Below are 20,945 nucleotides of genomic sequence, written 5' to 3' on the forward strand. Positions count from 1 at the left end.
ACTGAGGAATAATGAACAAATATAACTGTATATATTTAAAGTGGTATCCATATACATTGTAGAATGATTACCAAGATCAAGGTAATTAGCACATCCGTCACCTCACATAGTTAACTCTTTTTTTGTTTTTGTGGCGAGGATGCTTAACACCTACTCTCAGCAACTTTCAAGTACACAGTATTATATTATTAACTGTATGCTGTACATCAGATCCTCAGAACTTATTCTTATAACTGAAAATGCGTGCCCTTTAACCATCACCCCATTTCCCCCTCCCTCAGACCTGGGCAACCACCATTCTATTCTCTGTTTCCATGAAATTGGCTTTTTTTTTTAGATTCCATATGTAAATGATAACCAAACAGTATTTGCCTTTATCTGCCTGGCTTATTTCACTTAGCATAATGTCCTCCATGTTTATCCATACTGTCACAAATGGCAGGATTTCCTTCTTTTTATGGCTGAATAATACTCTATTGTACGTATATACACCATATTTTCTTTATCCATTCATCTGTCAAAGGACGTTTAGGCTGTTTCCATATCTTGGCTATTGTGAATAATGCTGCAATAAACATGGGAGTGCAGATACCTTTTCAGACAGTGGTTTCAATTCCTTTGGATTGGATTTCAATTTGATTTCAGATACTGATTTCAATTCCTTAGGGAGTGGAACTGCTAGATCATAAGGTAGTTCAATTTTTAATCTTTTGGGGAACCGTCATCCCTTCTTCCCTAATGCCTGTGTCAACGTACACTCCGAGCAACAGTGTATCGAGGATCCCTTTTCTCCATATCCTCACCAACATTTTTTGTCTCTCGACTTTCTGATAATTGCAGAGCACTTTCTTCCCAGGTTTTACTGATTCTTATGACATTCTGGGAAGGAAGAGCGAGAGTATGAGTAATATTCTTCAGTGTGAAGATGAGGAAACCGAACCTAGTGTATGAAAGTTCCACTGAGGCAGCCACGGCCCAGGTCAGGCACAGGTCTGAGGACTAGACTCTCGGCTGAGCTGAGAGACAATGAGGAAGACAGAAGAGGAAGAAAAGGGGAAAGAAGAAGAGGGAAAACCCTCTTTACTTATTTGATGTCAAATGGAAGTAGGGTATTTCCAAATGCAAGCACAGGTGTTCCTACAAACAAGTGACTTTCCAGAAGATACCAATGAGATTCTGGATTGCCTCTGGACGTAGCCGAACATGGTCCAGCAGGAAGTCAAGACTACACAGGCAGAGAACCAAAAGGAATGTAGGAATGCGCTGTGGGATAACCAGCAGATAGAATGCTGTCTAGTCATTAAAACAATGTTTCTAAAGAGGAAGCAATGACATGAAAAATGTTCACTTAAAATGGCAAATGAAAAAAACCACACAAAACTTAACACACAATTATCACCCCTATTTTCTAAAGAAAAATGTGCATAGAAAAAAAGATTGGAAGGGAATACACCAAAATGTTAACACTGATTCTAAATAATCATTATTTTCTTTTTATTATTTTTGTTTTCCCCACCATATATATCTTGGAAGAGTATGTATTACTTTTACAATTGGAAAAAAAATTAAACTAAAGGGTTTCTTTTGTTTGCGTCCAAATACAAGGAAACAGAAAATTAAAATAGAAAATGTTGCTTCTCAGCCTTGTCCCTGGGCCTTACCAATAACTAATTAGCTCAACAAGAGGACGATTCTGAGAGCTCTTGAGACCATGAGGAAGTTCCTGTGGTCTCTTCAAAGACCAGAATTAGTGAAAACAATTAAAATTAGCCTATAACTGGACGTTTCAAGCTGGGTAAACACTAGGAAAAGCTGGATAGAGACCCACATGATTGGTGGAACACAGAGTAAAAGAAGGGAAAAAGAAAGAAAGAAAGAAAAGACTAAGGGCGGGCAGGATCAGGTAGAAAAACCATGAGAACAGAAAAAGTCCAAGGGGGGAAGGTATAGCTCAGTGGTAGAGCACATGCTTAGCATGCATGAGGTCCTGGGTTCAATCCCCAGTACCTCCATTAAAAAATAAATAAATAAACCTAATTACTGCCCCTACCGCCCCCCCACACACAAAATAAACCAGAAAAAAGTCCAGTATTCTAAGGAGAGAAGAGAATGGAAAAATTGAAGATGCTATCTCAAAGGAAGGAGAATCTAATTTTTATTCCTCATTTTAAATAAAAATCATGCTCAGACAAGCAGGGAAAAATTCAAAGGAAAATTCCTGACAAAGACAAATAGGAAAATCAAAAGAAGCCAGTCCTGCAAGGAGGGAGGCTGGAATCAAAGCTGCCTCCTCTCCCTGGACAAGCCCAGCAAGAAGCTGAATCAGAACAGCACAAGGGAAATTCCAGCCTGCCAGGAGCACCGAAATGTATTACTGCAGAATGCACAAGTCAGTCATTCCTTGCACATGGCCCTGAAGCTTCCCAGTGCAATGACTGCCACCTTTCTACGTGTGAGGCAGCAGAGCAGAGGGCTGTGAACAGATGACTTGGGAAGCAGGTCATCAAGACACAAATCCCAGTTCTGCCACCAACCAGGTGTATAACCTCAAGTCAACTGCTTAACCCTTCTGCCCACGTCCTTATCTATAAGGAGATGATAAAACTAGTACCTGTCTTAAAGGGCTGCTGTGATGATTAAATAGGTTAACACAATGTCAAGTACAGAGCACAGTCCCTAGGCATGCATGGCTAGCACTCACTCAGTTATCATTATTACTTATATTATTGCTGTGAATCTTCTAATAAAAAATTGGTACCTAGTCAGCTTCCACCCCCATTAGTGTAGCTTCTCCAGGGAGTAATACGTTTTTACAAACTATTATTTTTTTGGTGCCTGATGAGGCATATTAATAATCTTCTTTTCTCAGAGAGACATCTTATAGTCAAATATAAGAGGTACAGAGATGGTAAAAAGTAACTTGTCTAGAATTAACAATTGATGTTAAAACTATCAGATGAACAACTGAATTAGCACCCAACATTAGTATGATAGCATCATATATAAAACCATACAATAGGCTTTTTCATCATGTGAGAAAAAAAATGTAACTGTAAAATAGAGGGTCCAAACTCACTATCCTAATGTGGGGGGGGGGGTGGCGGTAGAGGGTCAATATTGACATAATTATTGCTGGGTTTATTTCCTGATGTGATACAACATGAAGTATCCAACATCTCCTATTACATATTCTAGTCAAAATATATATAAATAGGTTTGACCTTTAGAACCAACTTGTAATTTACAGGAAATATAGGGTACAGGAAGAAGCTAACAACACATGGAAGCAACCAGACAAATCTGGACGGTGGGAAAAGCTGCAGGACAACTGGCCTGGTCTATTTAACAAGTCAGTGTCATGGAAAAGGAAGAGTACCAGATTAAAGGAGACTTAAGGGACATAAACTCAATGGGTATTAGATACTGGCTTGGACAAACCAGCTGTCAAGGACATTTTTAGTACAATTAGGGAATGTTTACATGGCCTGGGTATTAGGCGAGATGAAAATTTACTGAAATGGAAAAGTGGAGACTTGACTAAAATAACAGATTATATAATAGTAAATACAATACAATCTGGTTTTTTATTGTATTTTTGCTTCTTATATTTTCTAATTTCCACAATGCACATGTGCTATAAAACTTTAAAAGATTATTCGAAAGAATAGAGAGCAAGGAGGAAGAGAATAAAGAAGAGATGGGGAGAAGGACAGGTTAGAAAGAAAGAATACCATTTATAAGTCCTGAAACATGGGTGGTAGGGTGATGCAGTAGAAAGAACGTGGGAGTTCAAATTCCAGTGTCACCTCTTCTTGGTCTTACAAAAGAGTATTGTACCAATGCAAGCTTTAATTTTTTCAGCTATACAATGGGAAGAAAAATAACCTTCCAATATAATGTTCATAGCAGCATTATTCATCATAGCCTCAAACTGGAAATGTACACAAATGGTCATCAACAGTGGAACAGATAAAACTGACAGTCTCATATCCCAGGAACCCCTTCCCCCCACCCTAGGGAAACTGCGACTGCTGGTCATCATAGCTGCTGCCCACAGTAGAAGAGATGGAATTTGGAGTTCAAAGCCTGCCAAGGGGCTTGATAAACAACCTGGGTTTTCCATGGAAACCGCAGAAAGGTCATACCTTAAGTGTATAGAATATGTTCCAGAACTAAATCAAAACAGACCCACTTTAAGGAAGCATAAAACCAATTCCCCACAAGGTGGTCAACCAGTAACTTAACTGCCTACTAGAAGAAAACTTAACACTCTTCAGAGGACAATAAACACATACAGAGTCTCAATAATAACATCTACAATGTTCAATATATCATAAAAAATTAGTAGACATGAAAAAATAAAGAAATGTAATCCAAGGTCAAGAGAAAAAAAATCTATAAATGGAAACAGAACCATACATGATGTAGATGTTGAAAACAGCAGATAAAGATTTTTAAATAACTGCAAAATATATTTTAAAAATAATGGGTGAAAAGAGAAATTTCAGGAGTTACAAGGAAACTGTAAAAAAAAGAACCAAGTGGAAGTCATAAAACTAAAAATTACAATATCTGAAATAAAAAATTCATTGGATGGTATAAATAAGTTTGGATACAACAAGAGAGAGGATTGGTAAACTTTAGAAATCACCTAAACTGAAGCACACCCCCAAAAAAAAGCTTGCCTCAGTGACCTGTGGGACTGTATCAAGCAGTCTAACCAATGTGTAACTGGAGTCAAAGCAAGACGAGAGAATGAGACAGAAAAAATATTTGCCAAAATTTTTCCCAAATAAAGGAAACACCACTACCCACAGATCCAGGCTGTTTAGATATTATACTTATCTAAGCCAAATTAAAAAAAAAAAATGAACACCACACTTAGACTCATTGGAGTCAAACTGCTGAAAACCAAAGATAAAGAAAAAATATTAAAAGCAGCCCCCAAAACCCTCAAAACATTAAATCCAGGGGGACAGTAATAAGAATCACAGCTGACTTCTCATAAGAAACAGTGGAAACCAGGAAGGAAAGGAATGGCATATTTAAATTGTTGAAAGAATATTACACAATTTCATTTATATAATTAAAAAAAAAAAAACCCAGCAAATACTTATGCTAGGATAAGGGCTTTCAGGGGATAATGAATGGAAGAGGGAAAAAGAGGGCGCTCGTGGGATACTGGTAACATTCTTTTTTTTTAATCTGGTGATAATTACATGTTTTCCATTTGTAAAAATTCACTGAGCTGTACATTTTACAATATGCGCACTTTCTCTAACTACTTTATACTTCTCTAAAAAGTTAAGGAAAAAAGACCTTTACAAACTACATGAAAAGACTAGAGGAAGTACATCGAGGGCCTACTACTGTGTACAATATTTATAGTAAGCGTTTTATGAAAGCTTGTTATTTATTAGTATTATTATTATCATCATCCCACAGAAAGTTTTGGGAGATCTAAGCGGATTTTAAAAAAGGGCTGAAAAGCCATAAGCTCCCTGGGGGCAAATCTTACTCCTTAATTTGATTTTAAGCTCTTTTTAGCATGTAGCATAATGTTATATATATAGTTTTCCCTAAAATACTTATTGACTGCATGCTTTTCTCATTCAGGGTAGTATTCAAATGTGTATGTACAAGGTTGCATGTGGACACTTTTGTTTCCTGTCCCCTGCACATCTCTTCCATACTCCATATTTTTACATTGTTTTTCTGATTCTCTTAATCATCCCTTCCTTGATTTATAAAGATTGAAGTACCTTTGAATGTTCTGAACATAGCACCTTGGGCTCTTTTCAGAAAAGGCAGCTAGATACCTGAGAACTAAAACATCAAAGAGGCAAACATATAAACTAACCTAAACCAAAGACAGCAGGCATCTTTGATGCACACATTCCCTCTGAGCTGAATCTTCCTGAGGCCAAAAAAAGCCTGGACCACCCAGAGAGAAGCCCCCAGGGAGAGGATACAGATGCTGCTGACCTAGTGTCACAGAAACGAAAGCTAAAATGCCACGAATGGTACTAGCTGCAAAGCGCCCCTCAGTGTTGGCTTTGGCAGCAAACCTGTCGCCCCTTATCAGCAGAGATACCTTTGAAGTAGCTGGCAGCCTTCCATCCCCTACTCAAATAAGCTCAGCTTCACATCCTATTCTTTTTTCCAAAGACACTCTCTTCATCAGATATGAGAGAATAAAGCTCAATTAATCAGAACAGATTTTTGCTACCAACAAGATAAATTAGGCAACTGGAACAGCTGTCTGTAAAGCACCGCACAACGCTGTTAGTGACCACGTTATGAAATGGAAGACATGCAGTCAGTACAAGATACTGAGTTCCGTGGGGGAGGAGGTGCAGGGTAGACTGGGGAAGAGAGGGAGGGGTCAATCAATCATCTACTTCTTCGTCTCCAAGTTAAACCCTTTCGCAAGAGGGCAGAGCACAACCTTTGCAAATTCATTTTTTCTCCATTTATTCAATCTACAGCACTTACCAGGGGACATTCAACTAAACCAGCAGTGGGGGTCATTTCCTCTCCTTTTCTTACTGATGACAACACCACCAGAGAATATGCCTCCTTACAGAATTATCCTCCTTTCTCCTCACATATGCCAAACAGCTGGCCTCCAAGACTCCATAGGAAATCCTATCCCAAGGGGATGAACAGGTAGGTGGGTAACAAACACTGCTTTTAGTTTCAAATCGCCTTTATCCTCTTTTACTGTGAGACCCATTTCCTTGATGCCAAAGGAAATCTGACTGGTCATGGTGATTTTCTTGTGACTGATCTAACGGGAAAAGGACATGCTTAACATCTGAGGGCCCTGGAGAAAACTATTAATTGAGCCTCTTAGGTTTCTTCCTCAGCACACTTCTTACACCCCCGGCTTCCTGCAGTGTTATCTATTTACCTGAAGCCAGATTCACCCTGTGTCATCCTCCAAGAACAAAGCAAGGAAACCACAATGGGTTGCCAAGACAAACTGACCTAGGTGCTTCAGCACAATCTGTAGCAGGGGCAAACATGGCTCACAGACAGACAGGATCTTATGGCTTCAGAGGTACCTCTGTGCTCTTGGGTTCCCCCAAGATGGAAATCAGAGAGTCTACAGCAGTGGTCCTCAACCCTGGCTACATGCTGGGCCCTATCCCAGAGACTATCATTCAATTGCCCTGGGGCAGAGCCTTGGCATGGTATTTTTTATTATCTTTTAGATCAACTTTATTGAGGCATAATTTACATACAATAAAATGGACCCAATTTAAGTATACACATTCAATGTATACATTTGGACAAATGCACACACTGATGCAAACACCACTATGATGAAGACTGTGTAACATTTCCATAAACCCCAGTTCCCCTGTGGTCAACCCCCATCCCCACTCTGGCCCCAAGGAAATCACTGGTTTACTTTCTATAACTATAGATTAGAGTTATCTTTTATAAAATCTCATATAAATAGAATCATACAGAACATAGTCATTGTGCCTGGCTTCTTTTTATCAGTATAATGTTTTCTGAGTTCATCTACATTATTCTATCCATCAGCATTTCATTCCTTTCTATTGCTGAGTAGTATTCATGTATGGAGATACCATAACATGATTTTTCCACAATATAATTATCCATCTGTTGATGGGTATTGGGGTTGTTTCCAGTTCGGGGTAATATAAATAAAATATTAGTTGCCTATGGCAGCCATAACAAATTAATGCAGACTTGGTGGCTTAAAACAACATGTATTTATTCTCTTATAGATCTGAAGGTCAGAAGTCCAAAACCAATTTCACTGGGCCAAAACCAAGGTGTCAGCAGGGCTGCGTTCCCTTAGAAGGGTCTCAGGACGGCCCGTTCTCTTGCCTTTTTTCCCAGAATGTGAAGCTGCTTTCCTTGGCTCATGGCCCTTCCTCCATCTTCAAAGCCAGTGACCTAGCATCTTCTCTCTGTAACTTTGCTTCCTTCTATTTCTCTCACATGGCCTCCTTCTCTTTTTTCTGTAATCTCCCTCCACCTCCCTCTTATAAGGACACCAGTGATTGCATGTAGGGCCCACTTCCATAATCAAGCATAAAATCCCCATCATAAGATCCTCAAATTCATTGTACGTGTAAAGACTTACGGATAATGTAAACATCCTCAGGTTCTAGGGATTAGAACATGGACATCTTTGGGGTAGAACCATTATTCAGCCCATAACAAAAGCTATTGTGAATATTCAAGTACAAGTCTTTGTGTAGGTACATACTTTTATTTCTCTTGGATTAATACCTAGACATGGAATTGATGGGTCATATGGTAAGTGCATTTAACTTCATAAGAAATTGCTAAACTATATTTGAAAGTGGTTGGACCACTTTTCACCAGAAACATATGAGAATTCCATTCGTCTTAACAGTTGTCAATCTTTTAAAGTGTTGTCAGTCTTTTAAAGTTTAACCATTCTAGTGAGTATACAGCACATCTTCTTATAGTTTTAATTTGCATTTGCCTGATGATGAATGATATGAGCATCTTTTCACACACTCATTGGCCATTTATATGTATCTTCTTTAGTGATGTGTCTATTAAAAACTTCTGTGTATTTAAAAAAATTGGGGTACTCAACATACTATTGAACTCTGTATTGAAAATACATTCTCCCAGTTTGCGGCTTATCTTTCATTTTCTTAACAACGTTTTTCCAAGAGTGAAAGTCCAAGAGTTGATGAAGTCCAGTTTATATTATTTTTTTCTTTGATAGCTCATGCTTTTTAGATCCTAAGAAATTTTTGTGTCTTCAAGGTCACAAAGATGTTTTTTAAAAACTTCCCAAGTTACTCTCTTGCAAAGGCAAAGTTGAGAACTACCGGACTATTGGGAATCTGACCTAGCTTTCTCAGTTTAACCTGACTTTCTGCCACAGACCCTTGGGGTAATAAAGGTAAAACAGGAGTACAGTTACCTGAAATACTATAAAAAGCAGAATACAATTCAACATCTTAGGACTGTCTGAATTGACTGGCTCCCAAGCCTAAGTGTGAGCAGCTGTTAAGGGCTAGAAACTGACTTGAAAAGCCAAGTCGGAGGTGCTGTGAGTGTGTCCCAGATAAGCGAAAGGAGGAAGAGGGAACAGGACTGTCCTCTCCCCAGTAGGAAAAAGCACACCCAAGTTTATTTCAGTTTAAACTGAGGAATTGAGAAAAATTACTTCTATTCTTGGTGGGATTCTTTAGAACTTGCCACTCACAGCTAGGAGTCAGAGTTGGTAGTACTTGGACCCCGTGTTTGAAGCCACCGCATTAAACAAATGAAGGTGGCAGCAATAATATTTGCCCAAATCTTGGTTCCAGCAGGGGTTAGACAGACTGTGCTTTCATTACATGAAAGGGGATGTCAGAAGCACCAAACGGGCTCCATTTCCCCTGGAGTCCTAGACAAAGTGAGCCTGTTTCTAAGCTGCAGACAGGAGGCTACTTTCTCTGGATGTTATATTTAGCTAAAGGAATGTCCACCATGGCTTCATGCACCATGTAAAATATGTTCTGGCAGACATAACCACAAACCAGAGGGCCAGCAGGGAGCATCCCTTAAAGGAGGTTCAGTAGCATAGAGGGGCCAATTGTGCAGATACCCTGACAACCCCAAATTAGCCGAGTCAGCTGTGAGCCAGATTTTTGGTCAATTCTCATATTTAATGAGTCTTTGTTTCCCTCTTACTAGAGATTCTGCCCGTGGGGAGAAAAACATGTTGCCCTCTGTCACTCTCGACTTCCAGCTGTTTGCCCAGACACCGGGTAGGAGAAACAACCCAGTGTTGATGTTTAACACCACCGTACCTTTGAAGGGTGGTGTGCAAGAGAAACAGTGAGGTTAATTCTGTAACTAAGTGAAATATCTGGATTCAAGGGTAAAGAATAAGAAAATCCAGGGTACTGTCTACTCTGCATACAATACCTAGAGAGGGCTAACAGAACAAGCAGGTGGAAAGCTTTGCCTTCTAGAACCTGACGACTGTATTTAAATACTAGCCTCATCTCTTTTTCACTTAAACTCTCTAAGCCTCAGTGTCTTCCTTCATAAAGTAAGGATAAGAATAGTAACTACCTTATAGAAGTAGTGTAAGGATTAAACAAGATAATGTACACCAAGTGCTTAACACTGTACCTGGCACACACACTAGGTTCAAGAAATTTTGGATTTGATTATCATAACCTTTGCTAGTGAATCATTGAGTTTTATAGATTAAAAAAAATTTTTTTAAAGAAAATCTGTGACTCTTGCCAGTCAGATTCAAATTCATGTAAAACTTGGTAAATTTTCACAGGTGTTCATAGCTGGACCAGAACTATAAAGGCATCTTTTCTGAAGCCTGTGTGTCTGGAGAAATGCAGATTTTCCTTTTGCTACTGGGACCAAATCTACAGGTAAAATGAAAGGTATATCTGTTTCATATATTTGGATTCCAGTGTGGCGTCTCTCGGTTGCTGGCCGTGACAGATAACAGAGTCTGAAACAATGCTTTATTCTTTAAGAAACGTGGTTTTCAATTACTTAAGCTGGCCTCCTCTCCATACCCACACCCACTTTTGTCTGCCCTTATCTCAGGGACTGCTGCTTACCTATCACAGCTGGACAAGGGTCATCCGACAACCAGAAGGAAGCCCTGAGTGTAGGACGTCTTTGTCATCATATGACTATAGTCTATTAGATTTCGAAGGCAGCATAGTGATCATATTGTCCAAACACTTTTCTTTAAACTTGAGGTAATTGAGGCACAGAAAGGAGAAGTAATTGTCCAGAGTTTCAGACTTACTGGCAAAGCTGAGCCCTCGAGAAAGGGTCCCATGGAAAAGGCCCCTGCTCTCAGAGCACAAAGTAAGCCCCAGGAAGCATGATGTAACTGACAGGGTGGCCAGGGACATTCCTCTTCTTATCTTCTTATCTGATTACCATAGCTTAACCAGAGGGATTCTAATTCTTCATGCGCAGCACATTCTAAACAAAAGAGACTAAATATCTGAGGAATGGAGAGAAAATGCTTCTCTGCCCATTACTAGAAAGCAGAGAGGCTCTCACCCAGCCAAACAGAATTAATCTATTCTTACGATCCGCCAAGCCAGCTTCTACCTTTGAATTCTCTCCCTACATTGGACCCCAGGTGAGAGAAAAAGGTTATTCACCCAGTGGGATAGTAAACCTTGGCTATTCAACAATCCCATGGAAATCTCTAATCGACTATAATTTAACTGATGAAAAGTTACAAAGATCAAGAGAAAGTCCTATGATGTGAAACTGTATACAACAATATGAATCAATCTCACAGACAGAGTGTTGAATGAGAGAAACCAGACACAAAAGAGTACACACTGGATGGTTCTATTTATATAAAGTATAAAACCAAGCAAAACTAATCTCTGCTGTGAAATGTCAGGACCGGTGTTATCCTTGGGGCTTGGGACCATCCCTCCCAACCCCCCAGTGACTAGAAGGGAGCATGAGGAGATTTCTAAGGTACTCAAATAATCTGTTTTCTTGATCTGGGACCTGGTTACCAGGTGTGTTCAGTTTATAAAAATGCATTTCGCTGTAATCCTATGATATATGCACTTTTCTTCAATGAAATGTAATATATAAACAGTTCTGTGAGTAATTAGAAATTCTTTCCTACACCCTCAGCATAGAAATGCATGGCTTAAGGAGGTCAACCCTGGGACCACGGGTAGGAATATCATTCACGGGTGGATGGGGAAACCCGCCACGTCTTGTACACATGCCATGCACTTTGCTGAAATGTGAATGGCATTTGAGGAACCAGAAACAACTTGTGGCTTTGATAACTGGCTGCCTTTAGCATAAACATCTCTGAGATCTGGAGGGGTTCTAAGACTCCCTCTCAGCTTGGGTCTTCCCTAACTTTCTCTAATCTCCCAGCTTTAGACCTCGCAAAGTGATAAGTTATTTAGAAGGAGAAGCAGTGCATCTATCTGGACAGTTACCCATGTACTTATCAAAAGAGGACATCCAAGACATTATCTACAGAAATGAAGCACTAGTTTGGAAGTGAAGTTAAAGGGTATGTTCATGGTCGCCCATTTTTTCATCATCTAACCCATCTTCCAGAAGTTACATGATTAAATATGTCTAAGAAAATTTGTTACTACTGAAATTGATTTGGTTGTAAAATAACATGAGTCAGTTTTTAAACATCTTTGTACTATCATGTGTTAAATGGTTGCTTTATAAGTAAGGATTCACTGGCTTATGTGTATATTGAAAAAAAATTTCCAAAACTGTATAAAACTTAAACTAATATAGACTATTAAGAGAAATCAGTGAAATCTAGATAGCTGAATGTCTCTTGTAGAAGTTTTTTTCTCTGATGAACAAAGGAAATGGGGGAGGAAACTAACAGTCAACCCCCTTTCTTCTCGAGATAGTCTAAGTGGCTGTCAAGATCATAGACAACTGGTATCTGATCACTGTCAAGGTTCCACCTAAATAGGTTAAAATTTTTAAAAAATAAAAATTATATATATTTAAGGTGTACAATGATGATTTGATATACATATTCACAGCGAAATGACTGCTACCTTCAAGGTAATTAACATATCATCTCCTAACACAGCTACCGTTTCTGTGTGTATGAAAAGAGCCCTTGAAATCTACTCTCTTAGCATATTCCCAGTATTCAATACAGTATTATTAACTATAGTCATTAATTTTAGTCACATACACGCATCACGAAGTGCTGCAGAGTAATTCAAGTTAATGACAAGCAAGCCAGAGCAGATGCTGGAAAGCACAAGGAGATACTGAAAAGTACCGCTGCCCCAAAATGAAGTCTGGCCCCAACCACAGCACAGCCGGGCCACTAAAAATAGCCAGCAAGCTCTTCGCGGAGTTATCTTTCTCTTCTTTCTTTCCATCCTCAGATGACTGTACCGTTAAATCCTGTCTCTGAGACACAGAAAAAGCCCCTTCAGAGATGCAATTATGTAGATGTAAGATTCTAAATGAGTTCTTTTTTCATGCTGGTATAAACAGAAGAAATTGGGCTCTAATTCCAGACCTACTGAGATCTGGAAAACTTCCTCACGTTAAGAATGGAAAACTGACTGAGAGCTAGAGCTACTATCGACCACAGACCTATTTATTTAAGTCTACTCCCTCCCAGCCTCAAATTTTAACACTGGGTATTGTTAACTGGAAACCAATGAATTCCCTATATATGAAACCAATGAAATAGCCCTATGTATTCTCTTTTTACCTATAACCTGTGGGAAGATTATTTGCCTTCTAAAAAGTCTTCTGGGGATGTCAGAGCTTCAACGGGAGACACAGTAGGTATATTATGTACAATGGTTGGGGCTTTTGCCACAATCTGTAACCAAAATTCATGAATAAATGACTCCATTAAAAGCTCAGGTTGATAGAGCTTAGAAAAGAGCCTCTTGAGTTTCCAAGAGGCTGCTTCCACTACTGACAGGTGAGGTGAATTTGGCATTTATTTCTTAAGATTATCACAATCAATTCTGAGTTTTTCCTTGGTCAAATTTTTCAACATACACCCAAGGTATAGTGACAAACAATGAGCTTCAGAAAGCATGCAGGGACCCAAAGACAAAGCTATGTCACGATAAGAATAACCAAGTCCATGAGTTCACCTTGGCCAAGATGAGAACTTAGAAAGAGAAATAAACCAAAAACATAAACATATGTGAATTTGCTAAACGAACTAGAAGAGGAAATCATGAAATGACACTGAGGTCCTGGAATCACAGCTTCCCAAATTACTTAAGGAAATCAAGCAAGTACAGACATTATTAATATACACAGATTATGGATTATGCTGTAAGTCTGGGGGTTGTACCTTGCAAATGGTTATTTTCCCAGGACTACTGTAAATTCAGCTCAAAAGGGAAAACAAAAAGCCAATTCAATATTCTTTCTCTGTAAGTATGTGATGGAGCATGACCAATGGAAAGCCTTCTAAGTGGGTCAATAAGATGTTCTTTCAGTTATTTACAAGATTGTGTCTGTGACCATAACTAGCTATTTATTTTTAATTTTTAATTTATTTATTTTTTGTAGGGGAGGTAATTAAATTTATTTATTTATTTATTTTAATGGAGGTGCTAGGGCTTGAACCCGGGACCTCGTGCATGCTAAGCACGCACTCTACCACTGAGCTCTACCCTTCGCCCACTATTTACCTTTTTAAAGAGTCTTCCTGAGTCCTCGCTGACTTGGACAAATCGAGGAATGATGTTATTCAGGTAGATGTCACTCAGGGTGGTGTGGTCCCTGCTCTCCCGCTTCACCTGGTTTAAGAGGAGATTCCAGCAGTTGACTGGAGAGAGAACATTCTGATCCTTCCTGCAAAGAAACAGCAAGAAAAAAAAAATCGGTGCTGGTGAGCAGGCAGGGCCAACATCCATGACTACAGTCCATGTCCCCACATCCCAGTGATTCGAGCCAAACCAGAAATAAAGATATCTTTCCTGAAGCTGCACCTCTAGTTTTCTCTTTTTTCTAAAAATCAGTGGAGAAAGAAAGAAGAAAATAAGAGCAATAAGAAGGAGAGGAGGAAGGAAGAGGGAAAGAGGAACAGGAGAAGCAAGATTATCTGTTGAGCTTCTACTATGTTGTAGAAACTTGGTGAAAGCTTTATACACATTATCCATTCTAAGCGCCATCATTTCGTTGCCAGAAAAGAACTACTATTAACCTCATTTTACCGATTAAAAAAAACCAACTCAGAGAGGTTGTCACTTGTCCATAGCCAGTAAGGAGTCACAGAGACAGTAAGAGGGAGTCACGGACCAGAATCACAGTTCTGTGCTGACTAGAACAATTCTAGGAGGTCTGACCAAAGTCCATAGCCCCAACCACTAAGTCACTTGGTTTGCATCTAGGGCTAGAGGCAAAAGTGAAGTCTCCAGACAAAATCTACGCTATAGACTAAATCCCCACACATTCTCTATTGAAGGACTGAATGAAGACAACAGTGGAGGCGTTTGCCATGTAAAAGTCACTAAAAATTCTTTAGTCCCACAGAAACGCATCTAAGGAGGTTTGAGTTCATTGATTGAGCCATTTTCTACTGTTGTAAGCAACCAAGAGCAAAAACCGTATCTAAACACATGTATTCCTATGACACGTTTAGCCTGAGCGGAGCAGTAAAGCATCAAACCTTGATGCTCATTTCTAAGGAAAACACTGTGATTCGAAAGAATTCCTGATTATCTTCTCAGCTCACAGCACTAATTTAAGCAACAGAAAGTTCTGCATCCACAAGCTGGATTTCTTTGAGGAGAGGAACAGAGGGCAGGGGTTATTTATCAAGGGCTTACTGTGTACTTGGCACAAAGGCTGGGCCCAATGCTCACACTGTTTAACTTGAACCCTACAAAACCTGACGAAGTGGGGGTTTATCAAGTACATTCAGCAGATGAGGAAAGCTGGACTAAGAAAGGTTAAGTATCTTGTTCAAGGTCACATAGCTAAAAAGTGGTAATGCTGGAATTCAAAAACGAGCCCCGTAATTGCAAACAAGATGCTCTTAATCACTGCAAAGTATCATAACTTCTTTGTTCCCCGCTTCCTTCCTCCCTCCCTACAGTCAGACTCTTAATGGAAAGAAAGTAAGCTGAGGGTGGCTCAGTTATGGAGTCCGTACTGCCTCCACTCCGGGCTGGAGGCTGCCAGGCACCTGTGACTTGCAGAGCATGGAATTCAACTTAGAAGGGCTCCTTCAATTCAGTCGTAAGGTAACTATTAACAACTAATCACGCCACACCTACTCTGGCTTCTGAACAGACCATTAAATCAAAGTATCTGTCTAACCAGCACCAAGAGGCTGCTTTAAACAATGAACATTAAAGTCCAAATTCAAACTGTTCTATACCTGGCCCCACCCCTTGCCGCAGGCACTACACTTCTGTGGTCAAAATCCCTAACATGCGCGTGCTGACCACTGTGTAACATCGTGTCCACTTGCCTTTCTAGGCAAATGAAAATATTTCTATGAAAATTGAAAAAAAATATATATACTAGTTGAGAGAGATACATATAATTAAATCTACTTATTGCAAAATTTCTAGCATCTAAAGAAAAAAAAAGGTAAATAGGAAACAACCCAAAACTCAAAATGGTGAGAGATGTGAGCACATTCAGCAACATTTAATGCTTCCGTTGCCAGAAAACTTTCAAGCTGATCCCAAATCAGCTTCAGTTATAAAATCCTAAATAATCTAATTTAAGTTTTATTGGGTGGCAAGACATCCATGTCCTCAATAAGCATAGGTGTACCAGGTAATTCCACTGGCTTTTTAAAAGGGCAGATCTCGCGAGACCTTAACTTTACAACTGGTTTCAGTCTGTTTCTTGTGGGTGAACATGTTAGGGGGTGGTCTCTATTGGTTCTTCCCCTACAGCACTTTACACACATGAAAATGACAGTACAGTTCAATTTTACAAATGTATAAATGTGTATCTTAAATTAACAAAGTATAACAGTAGGGGCTTTAGTGGTTATAAAAATGCTGATGTCACAGAACAGTGTGGGAGACGAGGAAAGACCTATATATAACAGAACAGAGCATCAGAGGTACGAACAAAGGGTCAGCCTGCTCACCCACGCACACCACAGAGCACGAGTGAAGGCAGGAGAGGCAAAACCAATCCAACACCACGGAAAAGGATACAAAGCATAAATCCCAAAGAAACCCTTGAGTAAACAAAGATGAGTTAATAAAAAGGATGGGCAGAAGTGGGAATCTTTCAAAATGCCTTATGATTCAACACTAATAAATCTGTATTTATTAAGAACTTCTAAGGTGCCACAAGTACTTTTACCATGTGTATTTATTTCCATTCTTACAGCTTGTGGTGGGCCAGCTATTATTGGATTCAGTGAAAAGGAGCTTTTAAAGTATGTTCTGAGAAACTCTGGAATTACAGAGATTCACTTTTCAGTTTCAAACGACTATAACACACCCATTCAAATGAGCAACACCCACTTAAACACGTAAGGGACCCAGGACCCAGTTTCCCTGCAACAGACACCAACAGTGTCTCATGGGCTGCTAGGTGAGCTTCATTATATGCAAGCTTTGGAATAAAGAATGAAAGTCTGTATCCAAAAAGCTGAAAAATGTGTTATTTGTTAAAATGAATGTTGCTCTGCACAGGTTTAGTTTTTAATTCAACTTGTGTGCCTCTTTGGGTAAAGCTGTTCAGTTGAGCACAGGGTTTGACACATAGCTGCCAAGTTCAATGACATGCCACAGAAAGCTCAGGGGCCTATTTTAGGTTCATGGTAAACCATAGTTGGGTAGTGAGAATGTATACGCTCAGTATCATCTCATTTCATTGTCGGTTGCTGTAAAGCTTACTATACACGTCCATTTATCCAATTAATACTTGTGAAGAAAAATGGGAACAGCTGCTAGTTAATGTTAGTGATTCAACTTTAAAACAAAAACATCCTTCTTTTTCAAGCATCTAAATTAATTTAAAACTATCTCGAGATTATGACAACTCGTCTGTGTGGATCGAGATTTTCTTTTTTTAAAATTTAATTTATTTCATTTTTTTTAATCAATTTTGGGGGGGTAATCAGGTTTGTTTGTTTGTTTATTTATTTATTTATTTATTTAATAGAGGTACTGGGGATTGAACCCACGACCTTGTGCACACTAAGCACATACTCTACCACTGAGCAATACCCTCCCCTCTGAATCAAGATTTTCTTGGTATTGAGCAACCCAAGCCAGAACCTGAAATAACATGGATGCTGAAACTGAAATAAAACTCCAACTGATTCACAATCTGGGTCCACAGTATTTTGGATTCAGAAACCCAGCTTTATCATTCTCTCTATCAGCTCTGTTCAGAAACCCAGCTTTATCATTCTCTCTTATCAGCTCTGTAATAAGCATTCTTCATAAATTTGCACATTAAAAGTAGATTTACACCAATAAAAGACTGCTTTGATCTGTTGCATATGTTGGGGTTCTATATAAGACTTTTATTTTAAAAAAGGAGTCTATGCAGAGAAAGACAAATATCATATGAAGACACTTATATGTGGAATCTAAAAAATAATAAAGATACAAATTTTATTTACAAACCAGAAATAGACTCACGGACATAGAAAACAAACTGTGATTACCAGGAGGGAAAGGGGAAGAGGAGGGGTAAATTAGGAGTTTGGGATTAACAGATACACATTACTATATATAAAACAGATAAACAACAAGGACCTACTGTATATAGCACAGGGAACTATATTCAATTCTTGTAATGAGCTGTTATGGAAAAGAAACTGAAAAAATATGTATGTATGTATATGTATAGCTGAATCGCTTGGCTGTACACCTGAAACTAATACTTCAATAAAAACAATAAGAATTAAAAAAAAAAAAGAGCCTATGGCCGTAAAAAAATAGCATTAGACTCTGTTGCCTGTTTTCTCCTGGGGCACCCACTCTCTTTTACTGTTACTATACTGCAGCTTTTCATACAATATTTTTGGCTCTTTGAGTTTGTATGCTGTCTCAGGCTGACTTCTCCTTTCAACTGAGGTGTTTTAATTAATTCATTTATTTATTTTGGGACAGTGGTGGGGAAGGAGGGGTGTAGGGCATGGGGTAGGAGGGGAACACAAATACGCCATAGAGACAATTTTCCCAGCCAACACGAACAAAGGCGAAACACACCGCAGGCTGGAAAATGAGCAAGTCAACGAGACGTGATTTCATAGGGAGCACATTAAGGTTCTGCGAGAGTGGTTTCCTGCTTCCACAGCTTTGCAGCCTTATTTTATTTGGGGGCTGCTAGAGCCAAGGGAGCTTCGTTTGGTCCAGAGATTGAAATTTGTCTTTATATCTTTTTCATCTATCATTTGTTTGTACAGTTCCTTTACTTTCCCTGCCCCCGGAGTCTTAGGTTGTGTAATACTTGGGCATTTAAAGAAAAGGCTCTCCATCCCTTAGGAATGTGCTGAACAGCTGCAAACCTCCTCAAACACTAATCCCTAAAAAGTAGACAAAATATCCAGAAGTATTTTTCTTACTTAAAAAAATTTTTTTCAGGAGGAAGATCAAGAAAACATAATAATGACTCTGGAGTCAAAGGAGGGAAAAAAAAAAAAAAAAAGGAGGAGGCCGGGGAAGTTGCGAGCTGGCTGTGCATCCACAGGAGAGATTATCATTATAAATGCACTCAAAGAGCTAAACCCGCACAGCTGAATCATTAACTTCAAATACATTAGCCCGTTAGCCCAGTTTTCCTCCTTCAACTTAGACTATTTATGGATGTTCAAGAAACTTAGTGACAAATCCTTAAAGGGATTTCTGTAAAATAACTAAGGTGAAGAGCAAACTCCATAAAGGTCCAAGCTGGTCTCTACATTACACTTCTTTTTGCCCATATCCCCTCTGCTCGGTTTCAGTTTTCTTACCTATAAAATGGACATATGCCCTGTCGTACATTGAGCTCCCTAAAGATCTTCAAAGCATGATTGTAAAAGGAAGCTCTCCTGGCCTAAAGCACCATTTAATTAATAATTGCTATATTCATAGCTCTGCAAATGGGCCACCTGATGCAAGCCTGGCTTGAGCTTCTGCATTGCTTTACTGAGGTACGTTTCCTTTTGGGCCAACAGTATCTGACTTGCCTTCTTCACGGGGCTCTAGTGTGGCTCCACTGAAATGCTGGATGCAAAAGAATTACATCAACAGCAAAGCACTATACAAATGTGAAGAAATATTATTATTTTTATTTCCAAACAAAGTAGGATTCAGCTTTCATCAATTTCCAACATGCTCCTCACCCGGCCCTGGGCCAGGGCCAAGAGCACAGCCTGCTGCAAATGCACAGCCCTCGGCAAATAATGGTGGGGATCAGACAGCAGCAACAGGCAATTAACCAAGCAGCTGTAAGTCTCTGGGAAGACGTGAGGGAGATACCAACGGGAGAGCAGAATTTAATCTGTCACTGTCCTTCCCCTAAGGCGTAAGGTGGAAGGATCAGTCCTGCATCCCACACAGGGAACCGTGCTGAACTAGACAGGAAGGCAGCCAAAGGGAGCCCAGATGGCCTGAACCCTAGATGCCTCGGCAACTTCCACTGAGACCCCGCTTTCTCAGCATTCCTATCAAAACTGCCAGTCTGTATATAAAGGCAGCAAATATCAATACATCTAAGAAGAATGTGGTTTCTCACTTTTAAAAATAGACATGTATGTGATGATAGACAAAACCCCAAATGAGTGAAATAAACATATCATTCAATAGGGATTATTGAGTGCCCAACTCTAAGGAGGATTAAAAAAAAAGTACATGCATAATAAAAGGGATCATTTAGTGATAGTGGGACAGGGAACTAATGACAAGGAGGAGGCTGGAGTTTTAAACCTAAATTCCTGCCTGGCACCTTGATTCAGATGAAATGAACTGAGGCAGCCAAAGAGATTATTTTATTCAGATGAGTGTTATTAGCCTTTCTGGCTTATTTTCTCTATTATGCATTTTGCTGATGCTGACAGAAGCAGACTGGCTGGATGGAGAGGAAAAGCCGCAGCGGATTTATGGCTTGACAGCGCCATGCATAAAATCAGACCCTTGCTGACCCAGATAAGCCAGAGGATGGATAGGATTTGCTGGGGAAGGTGTTAAAAGAAGGAGGGGAGGAAAAAACCCACCAAAGTGGAAAGTGACTTGAAAAAGATTCTGCCTATAATGGTGGCTGCTGGTTGTGTGACCCAGTAGTAAGTACAGTGTCACCCTGGAGGCGTCTTTCAAAGATAGAGGAGTGGGCAGGCAGGGAGCGGGCAGGCACACTTCTCTGGGCTTATCACTGCTCCAGCTTCAGCTTTGTCAGCAATGAGATTACAGTAGGAGAGCTCACAGACAGAAAGAGAAAAGGGCCAAAGGCAAAAATGTATGTTCTATGTA

At 39.5% G+C, this 20,945-nt stretch overlaps 1 protein-coding gene and 1 non-coding gene across 10 annotated transcripts in view; one reads left to right on the top strand and one right to left on the bottom strand.

Moving 5' to 3' along the window:
* SRGAP2 (SLIT-ROBO Rho GTPase activating protein 2) overlaps window positions 1-20,945 on the bottom strand; it is a 235,209-nt gene that overhangs the window by 102,471 nt on the left and 111,793 nt on the right. For all 9 annotated transcript variants that reach the window (XM_010963263.3, XM_045522821.2, XM_010963262.3 and 6 more), the window contains exon 4: window positions 14,199-14,361. In XM_010963263.3, coding sequence (XP_010961565.1) covers window positions 14,199-14,361 — 163 coding nt within the window. The remainder of the gene's footprint in view (window positions 1-14,198; window positions 14,362-20,945) is intronic.
* TRNAA-AGC (transfer RNA alanine (anticodon AGC)) lies at window positions 1,940-2,012 on the top strand. The gene has a single exon. It is a non-coding gene; the product is annotated as a tRNA-Ala (tRNA).

Source organism: Camelus bactrianus, chromosome 23 (genome assembly GCF_048773025.1).
Source record: "Camelus bactrianus isolate YW-2024 breed Bactrian camel chromosome 23, ASM4877302v1, whole genome shotgun sequence".
Lineage (NCBI taxonomy): Eukaryota > Metazoa > Chordata > Mammalia > Artiodactyla > Camelidae > Camelus > Camelus bactrianus.